This window comes from Delphinapterus leucas, chromosome 17 (assembly GCF_059928025.1).
Source record: "Delphinapterus leucas isolate spDelLeu-1000000601 "Yukka" chromosome 17, BTC_Dleu_Yukka2, whole genome shotgun sequence".
Classification (NCBI taxonomy): Eukaryota; Metazoa; Chordata; class Mammalia; order Artiodactyla; family Monodontidae; genus Delphinapterus; species Delphinapterus leucas.
The window spans coordinates 72,930,896-72,953,467 of NC_143145.1; the positions used below are offsets into that span (position 1 = coordinate 72,930,896).

The 22,572-nt window shown below is 40.7% G+C and overlaps 1 protein-coding gene across 1 annotated transcript in view; it reads right to left on the bottom strand.

Annotated features, from left to right (window-relative positions):
• Positions 1-20,364, bottom strand: part of PREX2 (phosphatidylinositol-3,4,5-trisphosphate dependent Rac exchange factor 2) — a 268,776-nt gene extending 248,412 nt beyond the window's left edge. Inside the window, exon 1 of the mRNA XM_089898597.1 lies at positions 20,209-20,364. Within this exon, the coding sequence (XP_089754723.1) occupies positions 20,209-20,349 (141 nt within the window). The 5' untranslated portion in view covers positions 20,350-20,364. The remainder of the gene's footprint in view (positions 1-20,208) is intronic.
• Between the last annotated feature and the right edge of the window lie 2,208 nt (positions 20,365-22,572).

Consider the following 22,572-nt stretch of genomic DNA (forward strand, 5'->3'; position numbering starts at 1 on the left):
CACAGAGTGCAGAGACCTCAGCTGTGTTAACCCTTGACCCCAGTTCCTTTCATGACCCTGTGGCTTGTCCAGATGTTATCTTAGACCAAATTCTACATCCAGCCTCGCTTCCCAGTGACCACCCCCACGGCAGGCATTCGTTCGCTGTGCTCTTGAGCAATGAGCTCCATCAGCGCTCACGGCCTCCTCCTGGGACTCTGGGACTCAGGGCCCGGACAAGGACTGAGACACCGAGCAGAGGGAGGGGCAGAAAATCCCAAAGCCCCCAAGGCAGAGCTACTGACAGGACTGAACATTGTTACAGCGTGACGTTCTATATCTGATTCTCTCCCAGGCACTGTATCTTGCATTACATCATTAGACAAGTCTACTTGCCTTTAAGCCCGCTGCGTATACTTTGTACTAACTCTTGTGGTTGGTTTGCCACAATGGCTGTTACCGTTAAGGCGGACTGAGTCCCAGTTTTGTCAGCATCACCCCACACTCACAAAACCAGTGCCACTGATAAAGGAGAGATAAGAACCCCAAGTTTTTCCTTACTTTGAAAGGAAGAACTTGGGGTTTTCCTTACTAGGCAGACAATTCACAAATCTCACAAAGAAGTGAATGGAAAAGGTTTACACTTTCTGTGGTCATTGTGTTTGCACTTCCTCTTAACTTTTATGATGTATTAGCCATAGAATGGTCTCCAAAGAGAAACGGAAGAGGAAGGAGGCACACAACCTTATCAAAAAAATCCAGCCAGCTCAATCCCTTCCCTCCAGTTACACTTCTGTAAAGTCGAGTATAATTATTCACCAGTTTCTATTCTGAAGTTGGTCATGACGATAGTAATGAATCTATTTCCCTTCCTTCAAGCTACGGATTTCAGGGAACTAAAGAATGAAGCCCCACAAAAGGCTGATTCAAAAATATCATTTCTAGAATGAACCCTGAAGAAAAATTCAGAATCAGAATCTGAGCTCCCAACTCTCTTGACAGCAAGGCAAGAAACAAGGTCCCAGGATGCTGAGGAGAAAAGGAATATTTTCCACAGTCCTCAAGTGACCTCCCACCCTCCCAGCCTCTGGCAGTGGTTCCCAATCACACTTCATAGGCCAGTAAGGATCTGCATCCAGCTGTCCACACTGCTCAAGGGAGTCCTTCTGTAAGGCCACCAGGGAGACAACACCATGGGAACAAGGAGGGTTGAGGGTTGCCAGGTACATTCCTTACCTTCCTAGGCCTTCTCAGGAAAAGACCTTTTATCAGAAAAATGTATGGAAAGGACTTCCTACCTCAGCTTTTAATACATCTGAGGTCATCTAAGGTAAGGGTTAGAAAACTGACTTCAGATCATGCTGTGCATTAAAGATCTCCAGCCCCTCAGACCCCGTCCAGGCCTCCAGCCACTCGGGGCTAAAGGATACTTCCTTTCCAGCACAAGCTTCTCTGCCAGTGGAGCACGGCACAAAGCACCAGGTTCCCACCAATGCTGTATTCTAACATCGGCTGCAGTTCCCACCAGACGCCAAGCTGCCGGGACCTGAAAACCTATTGGCAAACACTCTGTCAGCTCCTCAGCGATAGGGATACGTCACAGAGTGAGGAAGAAGATTTTGAGTTTGCACCTCCAAAAAACAAATGCTTATTATATTAAAGTTAGGGTACTAGACGGTGACAGCAAAAAATTACCCAGTTAAACCCTTAAGTCTTCGAGTCACCATGCTTTTGCTAATCTGTTCTGTTAACTCTATTAGCAATGCATAACTGGGTGGAATTTCACCACTAAATTATAATTATATGGAGGAGTTAAAACAAGTGACCTGATTAACACTTTGCCCTTGAATATTGCCTATTAAGGTTAACAGTAAAAAATAAAAGTTATTTTGAAATATTTTTAAAGAAGGACACTACATAATGATCAAGGGATCAATCCAAGAAGAAGATATAACAATTGTAAATATTTATGCACCCAACATAGGAGCACCTCAATACATAAGGCAAATGCTAACAGCCATAAAAGGGGAAATCGACAGTAACACACTCATAGTAGGGGACTTTTTTTTTTTTTTAAACATCTTTATTGGGGTATAATTGCTTTACAATGGTGTGTTAGTTTCTGCTTTATAACAAAGTGAATCAGTTATACATATACATATGTTCCCATATGTCTTCCCTCTTGCGTCTCCCTCCCTCCCACTCTCCCTATCCCACCCCTCCAGGCTGTCACAAAGCACCGAGCTAATATCCCTGTGCCTTGCGGCTGCTTCCCCCTAGCTATCTACCTTACTACCATAGTAGGGGACTTTAACACCCCACTTTCACCAATGGACAGATCATCCCAAATGAAAATAAATAAGGAAACACAAGCTTTAAATGATACATTAAACAAGATGGACTTAATTGATATTTATAGGACATTCCACCCAAAAACAACAGAATACACATTTTTCTCAAGTGCTCATGGAACATTCTCCAGGATAGATCATATCTTGGGTCACAATCAAGGCTTGGTAAATTTAAGAAAATTGAAATCATATCAAGTATCTTTTCTGACCAAAACACTATGAGACTAGATATCAATTACAGGAAAAAACCTGTAAAAAAATACAAACACATGGAAGCTAAACAATACACTACTAAATAACCAAGAGATCACTGAAGAAATCAAAGAGGAAATCAAAAAATACCTACAAACAAATGACAATGAAAACATGATGATCCAAAACCTATGGGATGCAGCAAAAGTAGTTCTAAGAGGGAATTTTATAGCAATACAATCCTACCTCAAGAAACAAGAAACATTTCAAATAAACAACCTAACCTTACACCTAAAGCAATTAGAGAAAGAAAAACAAAAAAACTCCAAAGGTAGCAGAAGGAAAGAAATCATAAAGATCAGATCAGAAATAAATGAAAAAGAAATGGAGAAAACAATAGCAAAAATCAATAAAACTAAAAGCTGGTTCTTTGAGAAGATAAAGTTGATAAACCATTAGCCAGACTCATCAAGAAAAAAAGGGAGAAGACTCAAATCAATAGAAATGGAAATGAAAAAGGAGAAGTAACAACTGACACTGCAGAAATACAAAGGATAATGAGAGATTACTACAAGCAACTATATGCCAAAAAAATGGACAACCTGAAAGAAATGGACAAATTCTTAGAAAAGCACAACCTTCCAAGACTGAACCAGGAAGAAATAGAAAATATAAACAGACCAATCACAAGCACTGATATTGAGACTGTGATTAAAAATCTTCCAACAAACAAAAGCCCAGGACCAGATGGCTTCACAGGTGAATTCTATCAAACATTTAGAGAAGAACTAACACCTATCCTTCTCAAACTCTTCCAAAATATAGCAGAGGGAGGAACACTCCCAAACTCATTCTATGAGGCCACCATCACCCTGACACCAAAACCAGACAAAGATGTCACAAAGAAAGAAAGCTACAGGCCAATATCACTGATGAACATAGATGCAAAAATCCTCAACAAAATACTAGCAAACATACTGTGCAACAACACATTAAAAGGATCATACACCATGACCAAGTGGGGTATATCCCAGGAATGCAAGGATTCTTCAATATACGCAAATCAATCAATGTGATAAACCATATAACAAACTGAAGGAGAAAAACCATATGATCATCTCAATAGACGCAGAAAAAGCTTTCGACAAAATGGAACACCCATTTATGATAAAAACCCTACAGAAAGTAGGCATAGAGGGAACTTACCTCCACATAATAAAGGCCATATATGAAAAACCCACAGCCAACGTCGTGCTCAATGGTGAAAAATAAACCATTTCCACTAAGATCAGGAACAAGACAAGGTTGCCCACTCTCACCACTATTATTCAACATAGTTTTGGAAGTTTTAGCCACAGCAATCAGAGAAGAAAAATAAAAGGAATCCATATCGGAAAAGAAGAAGTAAAGCTGTCACTGTTTGCAGATGACATGATACTATACATAAAGAATCCTAAAGATGCTACCAGGAAACTACTACAGCTAAGCAATGAATGTGTTAAAGTAGCAGGATACAAAATTAATGCACAGAAACCTCTTGCATTCCTATACACTAATGATGAAAAATCTGAAATTGAAAACAAAGAAACACTCCCATTTACCACTGCAACAGAAAGAAAAAAATAACCTAGGAATAAACCTACCTGAGGAGACAAAACACCTGTATGCAGAAAACTATAAGACAATGATGAAAGAAATTAAAGATGATACAAACAGATGGAGAGATATACCATGTTCTTGGATTGGAGTAAACAACACTGTGAAAATGACTATACTACCCAAAGCAACCTACAGATTCAATGCAATCCCTATCAAACTACCAATGGCATTTTTCACAGAACTAGAACAAAAAATTTCACAATTTGCATGGAAACACAAAAGACCCAAAATAACCAAAGCAATCTTGAGAAAGAAAAATGGAGCTGGAGGAATCAGGCTCCCGGACTTCAGACTCTACTACAAAGCTACAGGAATCAAGACAGTATGGTACTGGCACAAAAACAGAAATATAGATCAATGGAACAGGATAGAAAGCCCAGAGATAAACCCACGCACATCTCGTCACCTTATTTTTGATAGAGGAGGCAAGAATATACAATGGAGAAAAAACAGCCTCTTCAATGAGTGCTGTTGGGAAAACTGGACAGTTACATGTAAATGAATGAAATCAGAACACTCCCTTACACCATACACAGAAATAAACTCAAAATGGATTAAAGACCTAAATGTAAGGCCAGACACTATCAAACTCCTAGTGGAAAACATAGGCAGAACCCTCTAAAATATAAAATCACAGCAAGATCCTTTCTGACCCACCTCTTAGAGAAATGGAAATAAAAACAAAAATAAACAAACGGGACCTAATGAAACTTAAAACCTTTTGCATAGCAACAGAAACCATAAACAAGATGAAAAGATAACCCTCAGAATGGGAGAAAATATTTGCAAATGAAGCAACTGACAAAAGATTAACCTCCAAAATTTAAAAGCAGCTCATGCAACTCAATATCAAAAAAACAAACAACCCAATCCAAAAATGGGCAGAAGACCTAAACAGACATTTCTCCAAAGAAGATACAGATTGCCAACAGACACATGGAAGAATGCTCAACATCACTAATCACTACAGAAATGCAAATCAAAACTACAGTGAGGTATCACCTCACACCAGTCAGAATGGCCATCATCAAAAAATCTATAAACAATAAATGCTGGAGAGGGTGTGGAGAAAAGGGAACCCTCTTGCACTGTTGGTGGGAATGTAAATTGATACAGCCACTATGGAGAACAGTATGGAGATTCCTCAAAAAACTAAAAATAGAACTACCATACGACCCAGCAATCCCACTACTGGGTATATACCCTGACAAAACCATAAGTGAAAAAGAGTCATGTACCTCAATGTTCATTGCAGCTCTATTTAGAATAGCCAGGACATAGAAACAACCTAAGTGTCCATCGACAGATGAATGGATAAAGAAGATGTGGCACATATATACAATGGAATATTACTCAACCATAAAAAGAAACAAAACTGAGGGACTGTAGTGAGGTGGATGGACCTAGAGTCTGTCATACAGAGTGAAGTAAGTCAGAAAGAGAAAAACAAATACTGTATGCTAACACATATATATGGAATCTAAAAAAAAAAAAAAAAAAAAAAGATGGTTCTGAAGAACCTAGGGGCAGGACAGGAATTAATACACAGACGTAGTGAATGGACTTGAGGACAAGCTGGGACGAAGTTAGAAAGTGGCATGGAGTTATAGATACTACCAAATGTAAAACAGATAGCTAGTGGGAAGCAGCCGCATAGCACAGGGAGATCAGCTCGGTGCTTTGTGACCACCTAGAGGGGTGGGACAGGGAGGGTGGGGAGGGAGACGCAAGAGGGAGGAGATATGGGGATATATGTATATGTATAGCTGATTCACTTTGTTATAAAGCAGAAACTAACACACCATTGTAAAGCAATTATACTCCAATAAAGATGTTAAAAAATAAATAAATAAATATTTTTAGACTTACAGAAAGAAATATGAAAGTAGTGGATTCCTGCATTTTCATCCTATATAAAATATCAAAAGACACACAGATTTTTATTCACCATATGCTTCATTCACTCTCCTTGCCATTTAGAGTAACTAATATATTACACATTTTACTCATTTCTCTTGTATCTCCTGGATTGATTGGGAGCCCCATGAAATTAGGAATTTTTAATTCTTGTCGTTGATATATCCCCTGAACCAAGAACAGTGATTGGCACACAGTAGGTGCTCAATAAATAGTCCCTGGAACATTAAGAATCAAAATATCTAGACTCTATGTTTTTTAAAACAATTATTGGAGAGGATAAATCATAAGGCTTATCATATTAGAGCTATTATTTAAATTGACCTGACACATAAGCTATACTATGCTGAAAATAAGGTTTTTCGCAAATTAAACAAGTTGGTTTTGTAAACAAATAAAAAAAATCACTCTGATTCCATCCTCTGTTGTTCCTTTTTTTTTTTAGAATATTCTGAATGTCATTTATTGAAGTATGGTGCTATACAACATTATGTAAGTTACTGGTGTACAGTACAGTGATTTACAGTTTTTAAAAGTTATACTCCATTTACAGTTATTATAAAATACTGGCTATATTCCCCATGCTGTACAATATATCCTTGTAGCTTATATTATACCTAATAGTTTATATCTCTTACACCCCTACCCCTTTATTGCTCCTCCCCCCTTCCCTCTCCCCACTGGTAACCAATAATTTGTTCTCTGTATCTGTGAGTCTGCTTCCTTTTTGTTATATTCACCAGTTTGTTGTATTTTTAGATTCCACATGTAAGTGATATCATACAGTATTTGTCTTTCTCTGTCTGACTTATTTCACTTAGCATAATGCCCTCCAAGTCCATCCATGTTGCTGGAAATGGCAAAATTTAATTATTTTTTATGGCCGAGTAATATTCCACTGAATATATATACCACCTCTTCTTTACCCATTCATCTGTTGATGGACACTTAGGTTGCTTCCGTATCTTGGCAATTGTCGATAATGCTGCTATGAACATTGGGGTGTGTGAATCTTTTCAAATTAGTGTTTTGGGGTTTTTTTTGGATATATACCCAGGAGTGGAATTTCTGGGTCATATAGTAGTTCCATTTTTAGTTTTTTGAGAAACCTCCATACTATTTCCTGTGGTACTTTTTAATAGACTTTGTTAGTTCTGTATTTATTAAAAAATTACTGCAAATTTCACTTAGACATTAAATACTAAAGAAAATACTATAATATCATAGAATTGAATTTGAAGTCTGGCAGACTGGAAAATAATTTGTAGGGAGGATATATAATACAATAGAATAAAGCTATTTTTTTCTTTAAATCTTGTTAGCAGATTTTCCTTTTTAAAAAATGTATTCAAACATCCTGGCTGACTACCTGGATCTCTCCTAACATTTGCTTATATTTTCCTAATGCCACGAAAGTTGAATCTGACCTAAATCCTCAACTATAGAAATGTGTATGTTTAAAATTAAGAATCCATTCAAGTATCAACCTAACTCTCAAATTTTCTGACAGTCCAACTGATCACGTTCCTTATAACTAGGTCACCCTTAAGTACAAGCTAAAAAAAAGGGAAGTAAATCCCAAAGAATATTTGCTACTCTCAAAAAATTTCACCATACAGAGAAGGTACAATTTATATGTGAGGATTATTAGCTCACTGAAAAATGTACAGGAGAAATGTCAACTTCTCATATTTCAGTAGAAAACTATACTCATCCATCCATAGCATGATTCCCTTTTGGACTCTAAGATTATACAATTATACGGTTGTACTAATTGTCCTTGGTAGAAACTAAGGAAAATGCCCCTATCTAAATAACAGGGCCTATCTATCAAACTTCATTCTGTGACTACCTGAAGGCCAGTTACCTTCCCTCATCCAACCCATCAAAAGAAGTAGGCTTGGCAAACAAAACACTCCAGGAATAATGATCATTTAACTCTGGGGATTCACTTCATTTGTATTTAAATTACATTAATGCTTTCTACCAATGTGATCTATACAATATCCATTGAATGCCAAGCAGTACATACATTTTGGAGACTAGAAGGGGTGTGTGTGCATGTGTAAAATTGACACTTGTCTCAAATATTTTATGATTTAATCATATATGGAATAAAACATGAGCTATATTTAACGCTATTTATATTTAACTGCTTCAAACCTGCTGTGAAGTACTAAGTAAATAAGCACATAGAGATCCCGACTGACCCAAAAGGAATTCAATTAAACTGAAACTAGTCTCAGGATTAATGTATGTTACCAATGCGAGAGCTAGAGCTGTCTATTTTTTGAAGGTCATTGCATTTCCTCACTTCTGTGAGGGAAACTCCTGACTTGTGGGTAATCTCTGGCTCCTGAGTGCTTGCCTGGCTCTGACCCCTGTCTTGGGTTGACAGTGAGCTTCTGCTGCTCGCTTGCTCTTGAAGGTTTGCCTGAAACAAACTACTGTTCCTTCCTGTCTTTTAGCCTCTGTGTACCTCCGGAGTCAACAAGTTCTGTGTCCCGGTCCCAACACCTGCCTTGGTTTTCCTAGTCCTGATTAATCACACTGCTCCCACCATCTAGAAATGCCCAGGCCAGCGAATCACCAGCAACACAATGGATCTGCTCAGAATCCCCACTCTCCCACTTAGGAGCTCATCAGGGTGTCCTCAGGTGTGAGTTACAAGGATATAAGCCTTGAAGGGAGTTGTGAGTTACACAGGAATATGCAGTGCCTGACACGAAACAAACACAGAATAATGATTTCCAGATTATCCTGGGACTTTTTTTTTGTCACGGGGAGACTTCCAAAAAATTTTTAAATCACACAAAATCTCCAAATCTCTCAAATTCTTCCTGTAGTCAAAGCCAATGGGGGAGGGGGAGAACCCTTAGGGAACCCTTACAAACATATGTAAAGAGATACATATATAAAATATGAAACGGACTTCTATATGGGCAAGAATATATCATTTTAGGGTAAAATAATCCAAATGGTATTTTAGTACAATACGTTCTTACAGTAAAGGAATCCAAGAATTAATATAAGTGATTTTCTGAGGAATGAGCCTAAAGTATCACTGACTCCGAAAAGGTGGCAGAGGCTACTCTTTGTCTCTCAGTATGAATTCTCCACTTCTTAATTTTAGTATAAAACTCCCCACATCTCAGCTGTACACATGGCTGCCCAACTAGACACTACATTTCCCGGCCTCCCTTGCAGCTGATTCAGCCGTGTCATGTTCTGGCCAAGGGGATGACAGTGCAAGTGATGTGTGGAATGTGTCTCCCACCATCAAGTCCCTCTGGGGCTGGAACATGAAAGCGGTTCTGGCAAGCCAACTTCAACCATATGGATACTGGCTCTCTGTCCTACAGACTCTGATTTAGTCGGTCCTAGGGGACGGTGGAGCAATAAGATAGAAGGACCAGAGAGGTCTCTGAATGACTTGATGGAGCTGAGCTGCTCACTCCCCTGGACACTGCTGGGCAACAGTATTGAAAAATTAAATAACCAGAGCGCCAAGAGAGGATGCAAGAAAGGCATGTTGATTACATACCACTTCCATATGCACAAATCATCCTTCTGTGTTGTTTAAACTACTGTTGTTTGGCCTCAGAGAAAGCAGCTGAACAAACATCCTTATAAATATATATAATAAACACAAAAATTCTGGCCTTCCGGAAAAAGAATTATTAAGTACAGCCTTAAAAAAAAAAACTGTTCTTTTTCCAAAGAAAAAAACTAAAATATACCAGTAGAAAAGAAGAGAGCAGAGTTTTAGCATAATCCTGGGAAATCATTGCTGAGCTAGAGAAGATTCATTAAAGAAAAACTACAAATAAATTTTAAATATTAAGATTACTCTGTTTGACAAGACAAAGGCAAAAAATATATTAAAGTTTGCCAATTTGTTAATAATTTGCATAAATCAATAAGAATTTGGAAGCAAAATGTGAAGTTTCAAAAAAATGACTAGGACAGAGTTAGATACAATAAATACTGATTTATCTTATAGGCCCATTTTTGATACGCTACAGGTTAGATTTCTTTAATAAAGAAACGACTCCTTTTTTGTTCCTCTGTCATCCTCAACATGTGACTTCTATTTCATGGTCCAAAATGGCTGCCCCATCACCTGCCATCAACACCTCATACCAGCCAGGGAGAAGGGGGAGAGTGCATAGTCTTTTGTTATAAAAGAATACCTTAGAAGTTACCCATGCTGCTTCTGCTCACAATCCGCTGTCCAGAACCAGAACCAGGACACATGCCCACACTTAACTGCAAGGGAGGCTGGGAAATGTAGCCTTAAGATGGACAATCATGCTAAAACTTTTATTACTACAGAAGAAAAAAATAACGGATATTGGAGGTAATTAGAAGTCTCTGCCAGAGATCTCATTATTAAGAGGGACAAGAAAAATTGAGATAAAGGTATATCTAGAATATTCCAGAAAATGTGTGAAATGTAAAATATATAAATAAAAAATATTTCTATATATATTAAAGTTATACAAAGTAGTCAAACATGACATAGATATACAGTATATAAAATGGAAGTCCCCTTTACTCATAATTTCACCTCTGAGAAAATAATGAGTTATTAAAATAATCTTGGAATGTGTGGGTGTGGGACTAACGTTTAGGTGAAAATAATGTCTTTCCATAGCTCTTCCCCTAGTGTTACTGACAGAAATAAAACTTTGGAATGTGAGATGTCATTTTTGGAATCCTAAGATTTCTTTCTTTGGGGCAATAGTCTCAAATAAGAAAAAAACGAGAATCCAAGGGAGCAAGAAACTAAGGCCAAGTGGAGGCATTACAAGGCACTGAAGGAAAACATCAATGTTTCTTGCATAACCACTGAAAATGTGTCACCATCTATAAAGCCTCTCCTCCTGGCAAGAAGACAAGTTAAATAGATAATTAAATTCACAAAAGTGGCAAAGCAAAGTCAAACATAGATATCAACCCTCATCTGACCTTCTCAGAGAAATGAAGCTTTAAACTGAATAAAAATGCTTACCCATTCATATTCTATATTGCTAGATTTTTCCTATAAACTCAGAAAATAGTTTCATATCAGTATTCTAAATTTAACCAGCTGGAGTCATTTCTTAAGTATTATACCATTTAACCTTTTCAAATGAAGGGCTTGCCTTTTCATGGAAAATATGCATTTAGCATTAATGACAGAACATAATGTCCTTGGGCTTAGATATTCTCCAATGAGATAGGTCCTTTTTTGTACACTATACTTAGCTATACGGCAAGGCTAGAATTAAAAAACAAATTATTCACAGATTCAAAGTCTGAAATCATCTATACTGATCAGAAGTGTTTAAATATCAGAACCTCAACGTATCAATTTTCTTAAAATCACAATCACTGAACTCATGGATCAAATGCAATAGTTCATGAGAATGGGGAAAAAATTAGGAAAAAAATGTTTTTATTAGATGTGTCAGGATTTGAATGATTTCACTCAAAACCATTGGAAAAGTGACCCAACCACACTTTCAAGCAAAGAAACATTTACTAAGTTGAGAATAATAAAAATGCATCTGTTATGAAAAGTAAATATTATAAATAAGATTTTTAAAGAATTAATAAAAACAAGAACAACTATTTTTAGGTCAAATAGGTTATACCCAAAACTCAAGCATAACAATCTTATTTGGTATTAAAATATAATGCCAGGTATGGAGTAAAAGAACACTCAAAAGACAAGTACTAAGAAAAAATGTAATCAGACTAAAATGTTGTCAGATAAACCAGTGTTTCTTGTTTAAAAGTGTGCACAATGCTTGCTATGTGCATTAAATGTAATGCATAAATTTTACACAATTTGTGTCATGATTTTAAAAAATGATTATGTCATTATTTCCAAGATTTGAACCTAGTCATAACAGATGTAATAATAAATCAGGGGAACTTACTTCCCTCTCCTGACTTCTAAATTTGTATGTTGCATTTTAAAAAGTCACATTTCACACTTCACAGTTCACCTACAGAAGCTGATTTAATTTTAGGCCAGCCCTGTGAGATAGTATCGAATGTGTTTTCCAAATATGCAAGGAGGCATAAAGAGGCTAGGTGAGGCGCCCAAAGCTACACTGTTTGTAAATTTCAGTGCCAAGCCTTCAACCCTGGGTCATCAGGCCCCCTAACCTAAACCCGTGCTCTATACCGTGCTCTTCACCCCACTGTCCCAATGCAGGAGAGAGAACTGCTGGTGAGCTGTCACAGGGAGATGCAAAGGCCACCCCAGTAGTCTCCGAAAGCTCTAGACTAAAGAAGAAGCGGAATTTTAAAAATATACGAGAGACAGCTTGCTTGTTCTTAGGCTCTGTCATGACATTTTGCTGTGGGTATGTTCCTTGGCATACCACGGAACATACCAAGTGCCTTCCTTGCCTCCCAGTGTCACGGGGACTCTTGATTTACCAGAAGATTCATTTGACTTCCACAATGCTCTGCTACAGCTGCTTTAGTTCCCTGTTTTTATCTATCGTCTCCTTCTCCTTGGCTATACTCATCTCCCTCAAACATCCCTAGACAAAAATTATCCCTTTATGTTAATAACCTATCTCTCCCCTTGCATTTATCACCAACCTCCTTGAATAGCTTTTCCATTCGTCTTCATCTCCTCAGCTTCCACTCATGTCATGTCTTCCAGCTCATTCTTAGGCTTCTGCTCACACATGCTCCTGAAGCCAAAACCCTAATGATGTTCTAATTGCCAAATCCAGTGGCCTCTTCAGTCTTCACAGTACCTACTTCTGTAAAACTCTGAGAGTTGAAAGAAACCTTTCCTCTGGCAACCAGATCCTTCCTTGGCTTTCAGGAGATCACTCTCTCCTGGTTCTTTGCTTCAACCTTCGACAGCTCAGTTCAAGTCACCAGGGCACTCTCCTCTTTCCCTAAACTTTAAATATCAGCTCCCTACATCCTACTCTCGGTTAGCATGTTTTCTTCCCTGAATTGCTCCCCTTGTGCCATCTCATCTACCTGATGGCTTCAATATATATGATTAGCTATCAATACTTTGTAGATCTCTAAATTCTTGCCTAAGTTCCAAATTATTATCTTCAAAAATCACAGCAGAATTTGTGGCTCAGCAAGTTGAAAACCAAATTCACTCTTCTCCTCCTCTCCACACTGTTCTGTCCCTTGCACTCCATTTCTGAATGAATGACACACCCCATCCTACCTTCAAACTAGAGGCCACCCTAATGTTCTCCATTCTACCTAAACCTCCACTTCTGAGTGAACGTAAATGCTAAAGGTGCTACCCAAGAAATGTCTCATGGCTGTTGGGTGTTTGACGTTTTGTGGTTTGGTTTGATTTTGTTTGCGTTTTCTTTGGGTTTAGTTCTTTATCTTCATCATCGTTTCTACCTTAGATCAAACATTCCACAGTTCTTACCCGGACCAGTGAAACGGCAGAAACTCCTAATGGGTAACCAGACTTCAACTTTTGCTCCTCAACCCTGCTGACAGAATTCTCTTGCCAAGAAACGTAACTAATCTCAATAAAGACTACTCATTTTAATGTCATCAAATTATAACACAGTATAATTGCGCAGATGAAACCTTAAGACTAAAGACACATCCCTCTGTACAGAGAGTCAGTTCTAGCCACATGATTAACACTCCAAACATCAGAATTATGCCAAGAGCCCCATTTAATTCACGGTATGTTTACTACAAGAGTCAAGGCATCTTAAGGGCTGCTTCCTGACACCACCCTCATGAATACACATTCAGGCTAACGACTAGAAAAACAGAACCCAGTCAAGTCAGCCCAGGAGTAGTGCCCAGTCAGGGGGATCAAACAGGAGCTGTCTTAAGGCTTAGGATAAAAACAGGGCAGGGTCTGCAGACCCTGAGAGCAAGATCACTTTGCTAGGAGCAGAAGTCTGTGTTACACAACTAGACGATGTTTGTGTTTTGTGTCGTCTCCGGGATTACTGGTCTGTACTCCCCTTTAGTAAACAGTAACAACTTTTTGAAGGTTATAACCTGTCCCAGATTAAGATGAGCATGTGGATGACCAAATAGGCAGTGTAGGCTGAGGGCCAGGGAGGTGGCGGAAATAGAGAACGAGCAGAAGGAATCCCAAGGCCAAATGCAAAGACACAGATTCAGGGAATCTTGGCCTGGCAACTTCTTCCCATGAGAGACCCCCTTCCCAGTGCCAACCTTGGAGGTCTCAGACTTGTTTATTATTATTACTTATTTTTTTATTTTTTGGCTGCATTGGGTCTTTGTTGCTGCAAGTAGGCTCCTCTCTGGTTGCGGCGAGCGGGGGCGACTCTTCGTTGCGGTGCGCGGGCTTTTCATTGCAGTGGCTTCTCTTGTTGAGCGTGGGCTCTAGGCACGCGGGCTTCAGGAGTTGTGGCTTGCGGGCTCAGTAGTTGCAGCTCGCGGCTCTAGAGCGCAGGCTCAGTAGTTGTGGTGCACGGGCTTGGTTGCTCCGCGGCATGTGGGATCTTCCCAGACCAGGGCTTGAACCCGTGTCCCCTGCATAGGCAAGCGGATTCTCAACCACTACACCACCAAGGAAGCCCTCAGACTTGTTTATTATTAATAAGAGAGCAAGCGTCCCCTCACAACTGATTTCCCATTGGCTTTGGTTGAAGTCAGAATTCTTAAGAATGGAACTCTTCTCAAACTGGCCTGAACTTACCTTATCTCCTACCAAGAACCAAAAAGCATACAGAAGTGTTTATCCCCATTAATGAAGAATGTTTCAGCATCTGGAGCATGTCAGGGCATGCCAGCACCCCCGGGCTGCCGTACCATGGTCACCCTCAACGTGGTTACTCTCTCAGGATGGATCATTCTCTTCCAAGTCTGGCACATTCCTCCTCATCCCTCAGGAGCCAGCTCTATTATCACCTCTTCCCCAAACTTCCCTCGACCCCAGGCTGAGGGCGTCCCTTGATGCCTCCCTGACACTTTGCTTATTACTCTATCATTTCACCTCCCACACGGCATTGTGCTTATTTGGAGACTGAAGGTTCGCACTGCAATGTATGACTTTGAGGGGGATACAGATCAACCCATAACATAAGCCTAAGCATAACGTGTTGAATCTATCTATCTTTCCCTAGAAACGTCCGGATCATGACTGAAAGAAGCTGTTTTTGGATTCATTCAAACCCCTTTGTTTGCTCCTGCTTTCTTTGTCCGTTTGTTTTCTTGAGCACCTGCTATTTACAAAGCACCGTGATGAGGCCAAGAAAAGCGTACAGAGGAAGTAAATGCATCCCTGTTCTCTCAGAGTTTACCATACAGAGGAGGGGTTTTTCTAACTGTTTTAACAATAACACAAATCAGAAGGTGGGGCTGTGCTAGGAGATGCCAGGGTGGAGAGCCTGAAGTCACACAGTTCAGCTCCTCCGACCTTTCGTGAGGACCCCTGAAGCCAAACCCCAGAACCCAGAAGCTCTCAGGAGTACCATCTGAAAGAGCTAAGAGATGCACATACATGAAGCCAAGTCAGATAAGAAATATGCAGTTGCTCAGTGTACACTGTAAAGCACCGTACTAACTCTGGCTGTCGTCACATAGAATGCAACCTGCTGTCACTGTCTTGAAGCCAAGATTACCATGGGAAGGGCCAAACTGACCAAAGGGAAACACACAGAGAAGAAGCAGAGACTCAGAGACACAGAAAAAGGGCAGAGGAGAATATAATAGAGACAAAAATCAGACACTCGGCATGGCCAACATCTGTGGCTCTGTATAGCAATTAGAGACAGGACTCAAGATTCTGGGGTATCTGAGGTCAAAGCTCAGACAGCTAACAAATTTCTAAATTTTTTGCTTACAAGACACATAGCTCAAAGTTTTTGTCTTAATGTGCCCATAACGGGGAATAACCATGCTTTCTGATTTGCCAGGAACAATCCCAGTTTACATCTGTTTCCCTGTGTAGTTATTAATAGCACACCCTTGCACCCTCAGAAGTGTCCCAGTTTAAACAAAAATGATACGATCACCCTGCCTCAACGCCACTTGCCACAGTGAAATGTGTCTACACAATTTTCCAGGCCTGGTGCAAAATTCAAACGTGAGACCTTTTATTCAAAAGGCAAGACAAAAAGTGCTATTAAAGGTACTAAGGTGTAAAGCTGGGTTTTTTTCTTTTGTGTATCTGCTCTGCTCACACCCTGTTGTCCCACTGGAGTTCACTTGCAAAGTCCAAGTTCAAAGATAAAATTAGCAAGAATTTCAGGACAGTGATGGCAGAGCATCAAACTAAGCTTGAGGTCCTTCAGAGTGGGTAGCCCTGTGCGACTGTATAAGATGCATCCTTGAAATCGGCCCTGGTTGGTCTTTTCTCCAGAAAACCAGTTACCACCTACGACTGTCCAGACTCTGGACATCAAATACTGGAAATTAGGTCCATAAAATCATTTTTTTGAAAAAAAATGTTTTCGAGTACTCTAATGAAGAATTTCATTTCCCAAGCAAAACAAGAACATAAACTCAAACAAATTCCATCACTCTCTACCATTTTATCTACAACCTAAAAATAATGAATCCAGATAACGTCCATGGTCCCAAATGAAAATTTAGACTACAATGAACTGAAATAATAGTGTGTTACAAAGCCTTTAATACCTAGATGCCAGATTTAAATCATGTTTCTCTTTTTTTTAAATAAATTTATTTATTTTATTTATTCATTTTTGGCTGCACTGGGTCTTCGCTGCTGCGTGCGGGCTTTTCTCTAGTTGCAGCGAACGGGGGCTACTCTTCGGTGCGGTACGTGGGCTTCTCACTGCGGTGGCTTCTCTTGTTGCGGAGCACAGGCTCTATGCAGGTACTACATGTTTAATTTAAAGCTTCTTATTACATAATACATATGTGCCTGAGTGAAACTTAAGTAACTTCCACTACCTATACAGACCCAATGGAAAAAAAACAAAATCAGAAATTTATGGATCATTGAGGAACTGTCCTTAAAAATGGGTGGGAGGTTTAGAAGATGGATGAATTCACTGATTCCTCCATTCCTTCATTCAGTAAGCATTTCTTGAGTACTTACAGTGTCACAAGGACTACACAAAAGTCCAGGGAAACACAGACGAGTAAAATGTGGCCCTGTCCTCAAGAAGCTTCCATTCTAGAAGAATGAGACAAAAGTAGACAAATCCTGCCTACGCCTGCTTTGGTGCCATGGAAGCAGTGACTACAGGGAAGAGTGGGTACCAAGCAGTGAGCACTCCAGCCTGGGCAGGAGGGAGGACGGGATCATGAAAGTTCTACTGAAGGAGATGAAGAGCCTTGAAATGCCAGTAGGAATCCAGCAGGTTGCTAAGTGCTACAGAGGAGCAGAAGAAGAGGCCTGAGGGACTTCCCTGGAGGTCCAGTGGTTAAGACTCCAAGCTTCCAATGCAGGGGACACGGATTTGATCCCTGGTTGGAGAATTAAGATCCTGCATACCGCACAAGAGGCCTGAGAAATCCTGGCACATGGGAAAAGTGCGCCACTCTAAATGACAGCAGCTTCAAGGTCAGAGCCTTGTTCAATCTAGAAGTGTGTGCCTGGGTGGTGACTAGAGAGAAGGTGCATATAGATCATACATATTGATACATCTGGGGGAGGAAAAAGGCAATGTTCACGGACTATCTGGGGGTCGGGGGATGAGCGGGGAGGTGCTCTCTCTTTAAAAGGCCAAAGGTTGGAAATGAGAAGAGAAAGCATCTTATTAAAAAAACAGTTTTCCCCTCAGGCCATATGATCATTTAATCAAGAGCAATAATACAAATTGTTTGCTTCTTTATGGGCCTGTAAGTAAAAATATGTTCTTGGTAAAACCAAAAATATTTTTTTTCATCTCTGTAATAAAGATGAGAATTACCTTCACCCATACTGACGACTTGAAGCACTGGCAGAAATCAAAAACAATGACTAATCTAACAAATATTTAAATTTGACTTAGGAATTCATTATCCAATTTTTGCAGCAAATTTACCACAGCACTTATTTAATACTACAGGTATTTTTTTTTAAAAATAACTTCTTTTGTTTGTCTGCATTTCTGACCATTCCCTTAGGATAGATTCCTAGGAAAGGAATTACCAGGCAAAAGGGTTTGAATATTTTTAAAGCTCTTGGTGCATATCAGTTCAGGATAAAATTAAAACTACATTGACTCTATCCACTGAAGGTAACCACATAAAATAGGTGAGAATGAAATGTTGCTATAAATAATACCCCAAAAAAGATATAATGTATTATAAGTAGATCTTAGACTCTGAACGTTTATAAGACTAAAAGGAAGTCAGGGTTAACCCTTGTTTCGGAAGACTTTCAGGCCAATTAGTGTTTGTGTGTGTGTGAACGTGTACACAAAAAATAGCAAATAAAGAAAAGGAAAAGTGGAAGAGTCCATAATTTCTGAATGAGATAAGAATGAAATCATAAAATGATCTTCTTGTAAAGAGTAAAATGCAATTTATTTTATACCTCCTATAATTTTTGACTTAACTCTATACAGAATTACATTATCAATTTTAATAATCAGATGTTAAGATCAGAGGAAAAACTGATGTTTTAGATAAAGATCAATAAATTGGTTTTTAAGGTAGGTTAGATTAGCTGTCTATTTCTGTAAATTAGGACTTTTTTTCCTCAGTATTTTTTCATACACCTCCTGAAAGGAGTAACTAATGCAACTTGAAGAGTCACCCAGATTCTTCAAAAGCCAAAGGACTTGGTCACCAACAAAGTTTCATGAAAGCCAAATCTGAAGCTATGAAAAGTCAAATTTCCTTAAAAACATGCTTTTTTGACATTGCTGCATGGAAGTGTACAACAATTCTATTTATCACCAATTACCAGTATATTCTCAAACACCCATACCCTTCCAAAGAATGTGGCCCCTGGGGGCTCAAGTATATTGATTTTAATCTGAGACGTCAACCAGAAGCCAACCTGTGCATCTCACATCACTTGAGACAGTGTTCTTTCCTTCTTGCCTGAGCCAAGGAGGGAATTTCATGAGTTTCAGCAGACAGCTTACCTCTTTTACAAAGCTGAGCAGGAAGTCTGGCCTTTGAGACATTCCCCTTCAGACCAAGGGGGTATGGAATAGGGTGGTGGAAAGAGGAAGTCAGAAGATTTGAGGGAGATTTTAGCAAAGGCTAAAGGTCCTCAGTCTCTGAATGATGCTCTCCTGCGCATCTGGGCAGAGAGGAACCAACCCTCAGATTCTGTCTTTGCAGTGGCGAACAGAAAAGAATTCAACTTTTGAGTGACGTCTAAGAAGTTTCCTTCACTCAGTTTTGCCCCTCCTGGCCCTCACATGAATGAAACATTTTCAATGCAGACTTCCAGTGAGTCAAGCTGAAACTCTGAAACAAAGTTCCTGCGAGTTCTACGAAAGCTTGAAGTTGCTGGATGGGAGTTTTATTCTGCCGCTTTCCTGGGCTCAGTGTGAACACGGGACCCGGGAGCTGAACCCACGGGGGCGGGGGATTTAAACAGCAGATTTAAACCCCGGGGTTGGGGTGGAGGGAGCAGACAGTAGGACGAGGATGCGGTGAGCACTACACGTGGCTTTCATATCCAACAGCTGCTGGACATCATAGCCCCGCTGCCCTCCGTACCCCTCACCAGAATCCTATGCTCCAAAGATTATTATAACTAAAGGGACTTCACTGCCATGTAATCTGAATTATGAACTCAAGCTCCAGAAGACACAGGATTTTTTTTTTTACCTCTAGGTACCTGAATGTAGCAGACAGACTTTAACCACCCTGCAAGAGTCTTCAAACAAAATCCCCGGGAAGGAAGACAAGGGAAAAAATAAAAATAAAAAAAATTACACAACGCACTCGAGCAGACCAGGGAGGGGGGTAGAGAAGAGTGAGGAGAGACGGGGCAGCAGGGATTCCCTGAAACACAGCCTTCTCCCACGCGAGCTAACTTTTCGCCCCGGCCACTCGGCGCGTCTCCAGGCATTAAAAACGACCCCCGCCCCCGGGGACCCAGCGTCGGCGCGCGGATTCGGGTGCCCGCGATGCCCGGACGGGTCCCCGGTCCCCGAGCTAACAATGCCGCGCGAGCCGCCCGCGCCCCGTGTCGCCGAGAGCCCCTCACCGACACCAGGAACTCCAGCGTGCCCACGTAGTCGCGCTCGGTCTTCTGCAGCTCGCTGAGCACGCACACGCGCAGGCGGAGCTGCTTCTCCAGGTCCCGGGCGCTCTCGGCGCGGCCGTCCCCGCGGCTCTCGTCGCTCATGGTGGGCGCCGTACAGCCCGCCGCTGCCCCGCGCGCCCGCCGCTGCCCCGGCCCCGCGCGGCCGGCAGGGAAAGTTGCCGCCTCCGCCGGGTCTGAGGTGGGCCGGGCGACTTTACGTGCCGGGTAGAGGCCGGGGCGGGGGCGGAGGAGGGGGCGCCCGCCGGGAGTCGGGCGCGGGAGACTGGGGGCTGTGCCGAGGCCACGCCCTCCCGGGGGATGGGGCTCCCGCCCGGGACCTGCGCACCGCGCCCCGCGGCTCTGGCCTCGCACTGCCGGGGCTGGAGGGGAGGCGGCTCCGGCAGCCCCAGCGGTGACTTGGACGTTAATCAAATGCTTTGTATCCATGTGACTCCGACCCTTTACCCTTCGCCAAATCTCAGGAAAAAGGAAGCACAACCCTGGGGAAGTGTGTTGCGTGCCAGCTAACTAAACACACACACGCACACGCACACACATGCACACGCACAGGCAGCGCTGGAGATGGAATTGGAGATTCCCAAACCTAGGAGGACAGACTCCAAGACACAGCTCGAGGGTTGCTCCTGTGACTCCCGCCTATTGTTTAGCTTTCATGTGTTCTGTACAAATCCCGAAAGCAAAGAAACAAATCTCCACGGTTACATAACTCATGGGAACAAAAACAACCATGGTATTGACCCTCCCGTCTTTGAAAAGAAGCACACTGATTTTTGGTTTTATTCAGGCACAAAACAGGTTTGCTTCTAACCCCCCCGCACACACACCCCACCCCCCGCCAGCTGAGAATATTTCACAAGGCGGATACCCTCCTGCCTGCACTTGGAAAGTAATTAGCATAATAAATGAAGGCACTATGGGAAAGGGACAGCCTGGCCCATACAATAAACTCCAGATACAATAAGCATCATCCTTGCACAGTGCTGTTTTGGAGGGAGAGGTTTTGCATTTCTGTAACTTGTTTTCAACATCAGGATAGAATGTAAATTCAACCAGAGGCAAGAATATTTGCGCCGGTTTTGTTTCTGAGCTGCTAGGATTTAAGACAGTGTCACTAATTGAAAAGGCAAAGCTGCTACTGAACGCTCATCAAAAGATATATAGATGCAGGTATAGATACAAATACATAGATGTAGATATAGATGTAGAGTCTTAGGATTTGAAAATGGTAACACAGAGCGTGTCCTGATTTTAATGTTTCTGTTGATTGCCTTTTCTGACTTGGAAACAGAGCCAGGACCTAATGAGCACTGAATATTCCCAATTAATTTAACAAGCAAGCAAAACAATCCATATATATCTTTGCCTTGATATTAACCATGTATATCTTTCAGAGTCATTTTTTCCTACTTAGAACAACTTTAAGTAGGAAAGTTCACCCTAGTGACATTTAAATACATGGAAGAGTGAGGTTATGATGCAGAAAGTGGCATGTTCATTTGTGCCGTTAGAAGCATTAACAAGACAAATAAATTAAGATGCTTTCCCCGTTATTCACATCAAAATAATTATCAGGTTTCCAGATGATGTCTTTTCTGAGCACGGTTTGTGATGAATTGCTATACCTCTCTGTAATGAAATAAAGAGGGACTGTACTTTTCTTATATTAAGGGCACAGTTTTTGAATGATGTGTGAGGAGCTGACGAACAAGATGCAATTTTCCTCTTTCTTTTGCGCATGGCTGTTTAGAGGTAGCATGAGCAGAGGACAAATCGGTAAATGTCTTCACACCCTGTGGCAGAAGAACAGGACGAGGCACATTAAAGAGCAGACCTCACAGCACCTAGTAAACAGTAAACAAAAGAAACCAACAGAAGACTTAGGAAACACACACCCAGTAATGAAGGGGAAAATGAGACAGGACTGAACCTTTTCACCATGTACTACAGGCAGCAAGGAATGAATACATTTCCTCCCCCCTAGTCTGCAGCCTTCTCTAACGTAAAAAGTTAAGTAAATAAATCATGTTTTCCATCAGGAGTTCTTCTAGATAAAATAATATTTCTCTCTTACCGACTGTCCCAAGTTGAAGAACTGTTTATGCAATTTTCTTCCATCAAAAAAAAAGTCTATACACAACCCACTAGAGAATGCTTCACACACACAAAAAAAAGGCAATGGAAGCTAGCAGGAAAATATTCATTTAAGTGTACAGATTCAGATTTCTCTCAGAAGTGCTCACGTAGAAATTATTAAGATATTAATAGTTTCTGCTCAGTCCGCAACATCATTTATAATTAATGAAC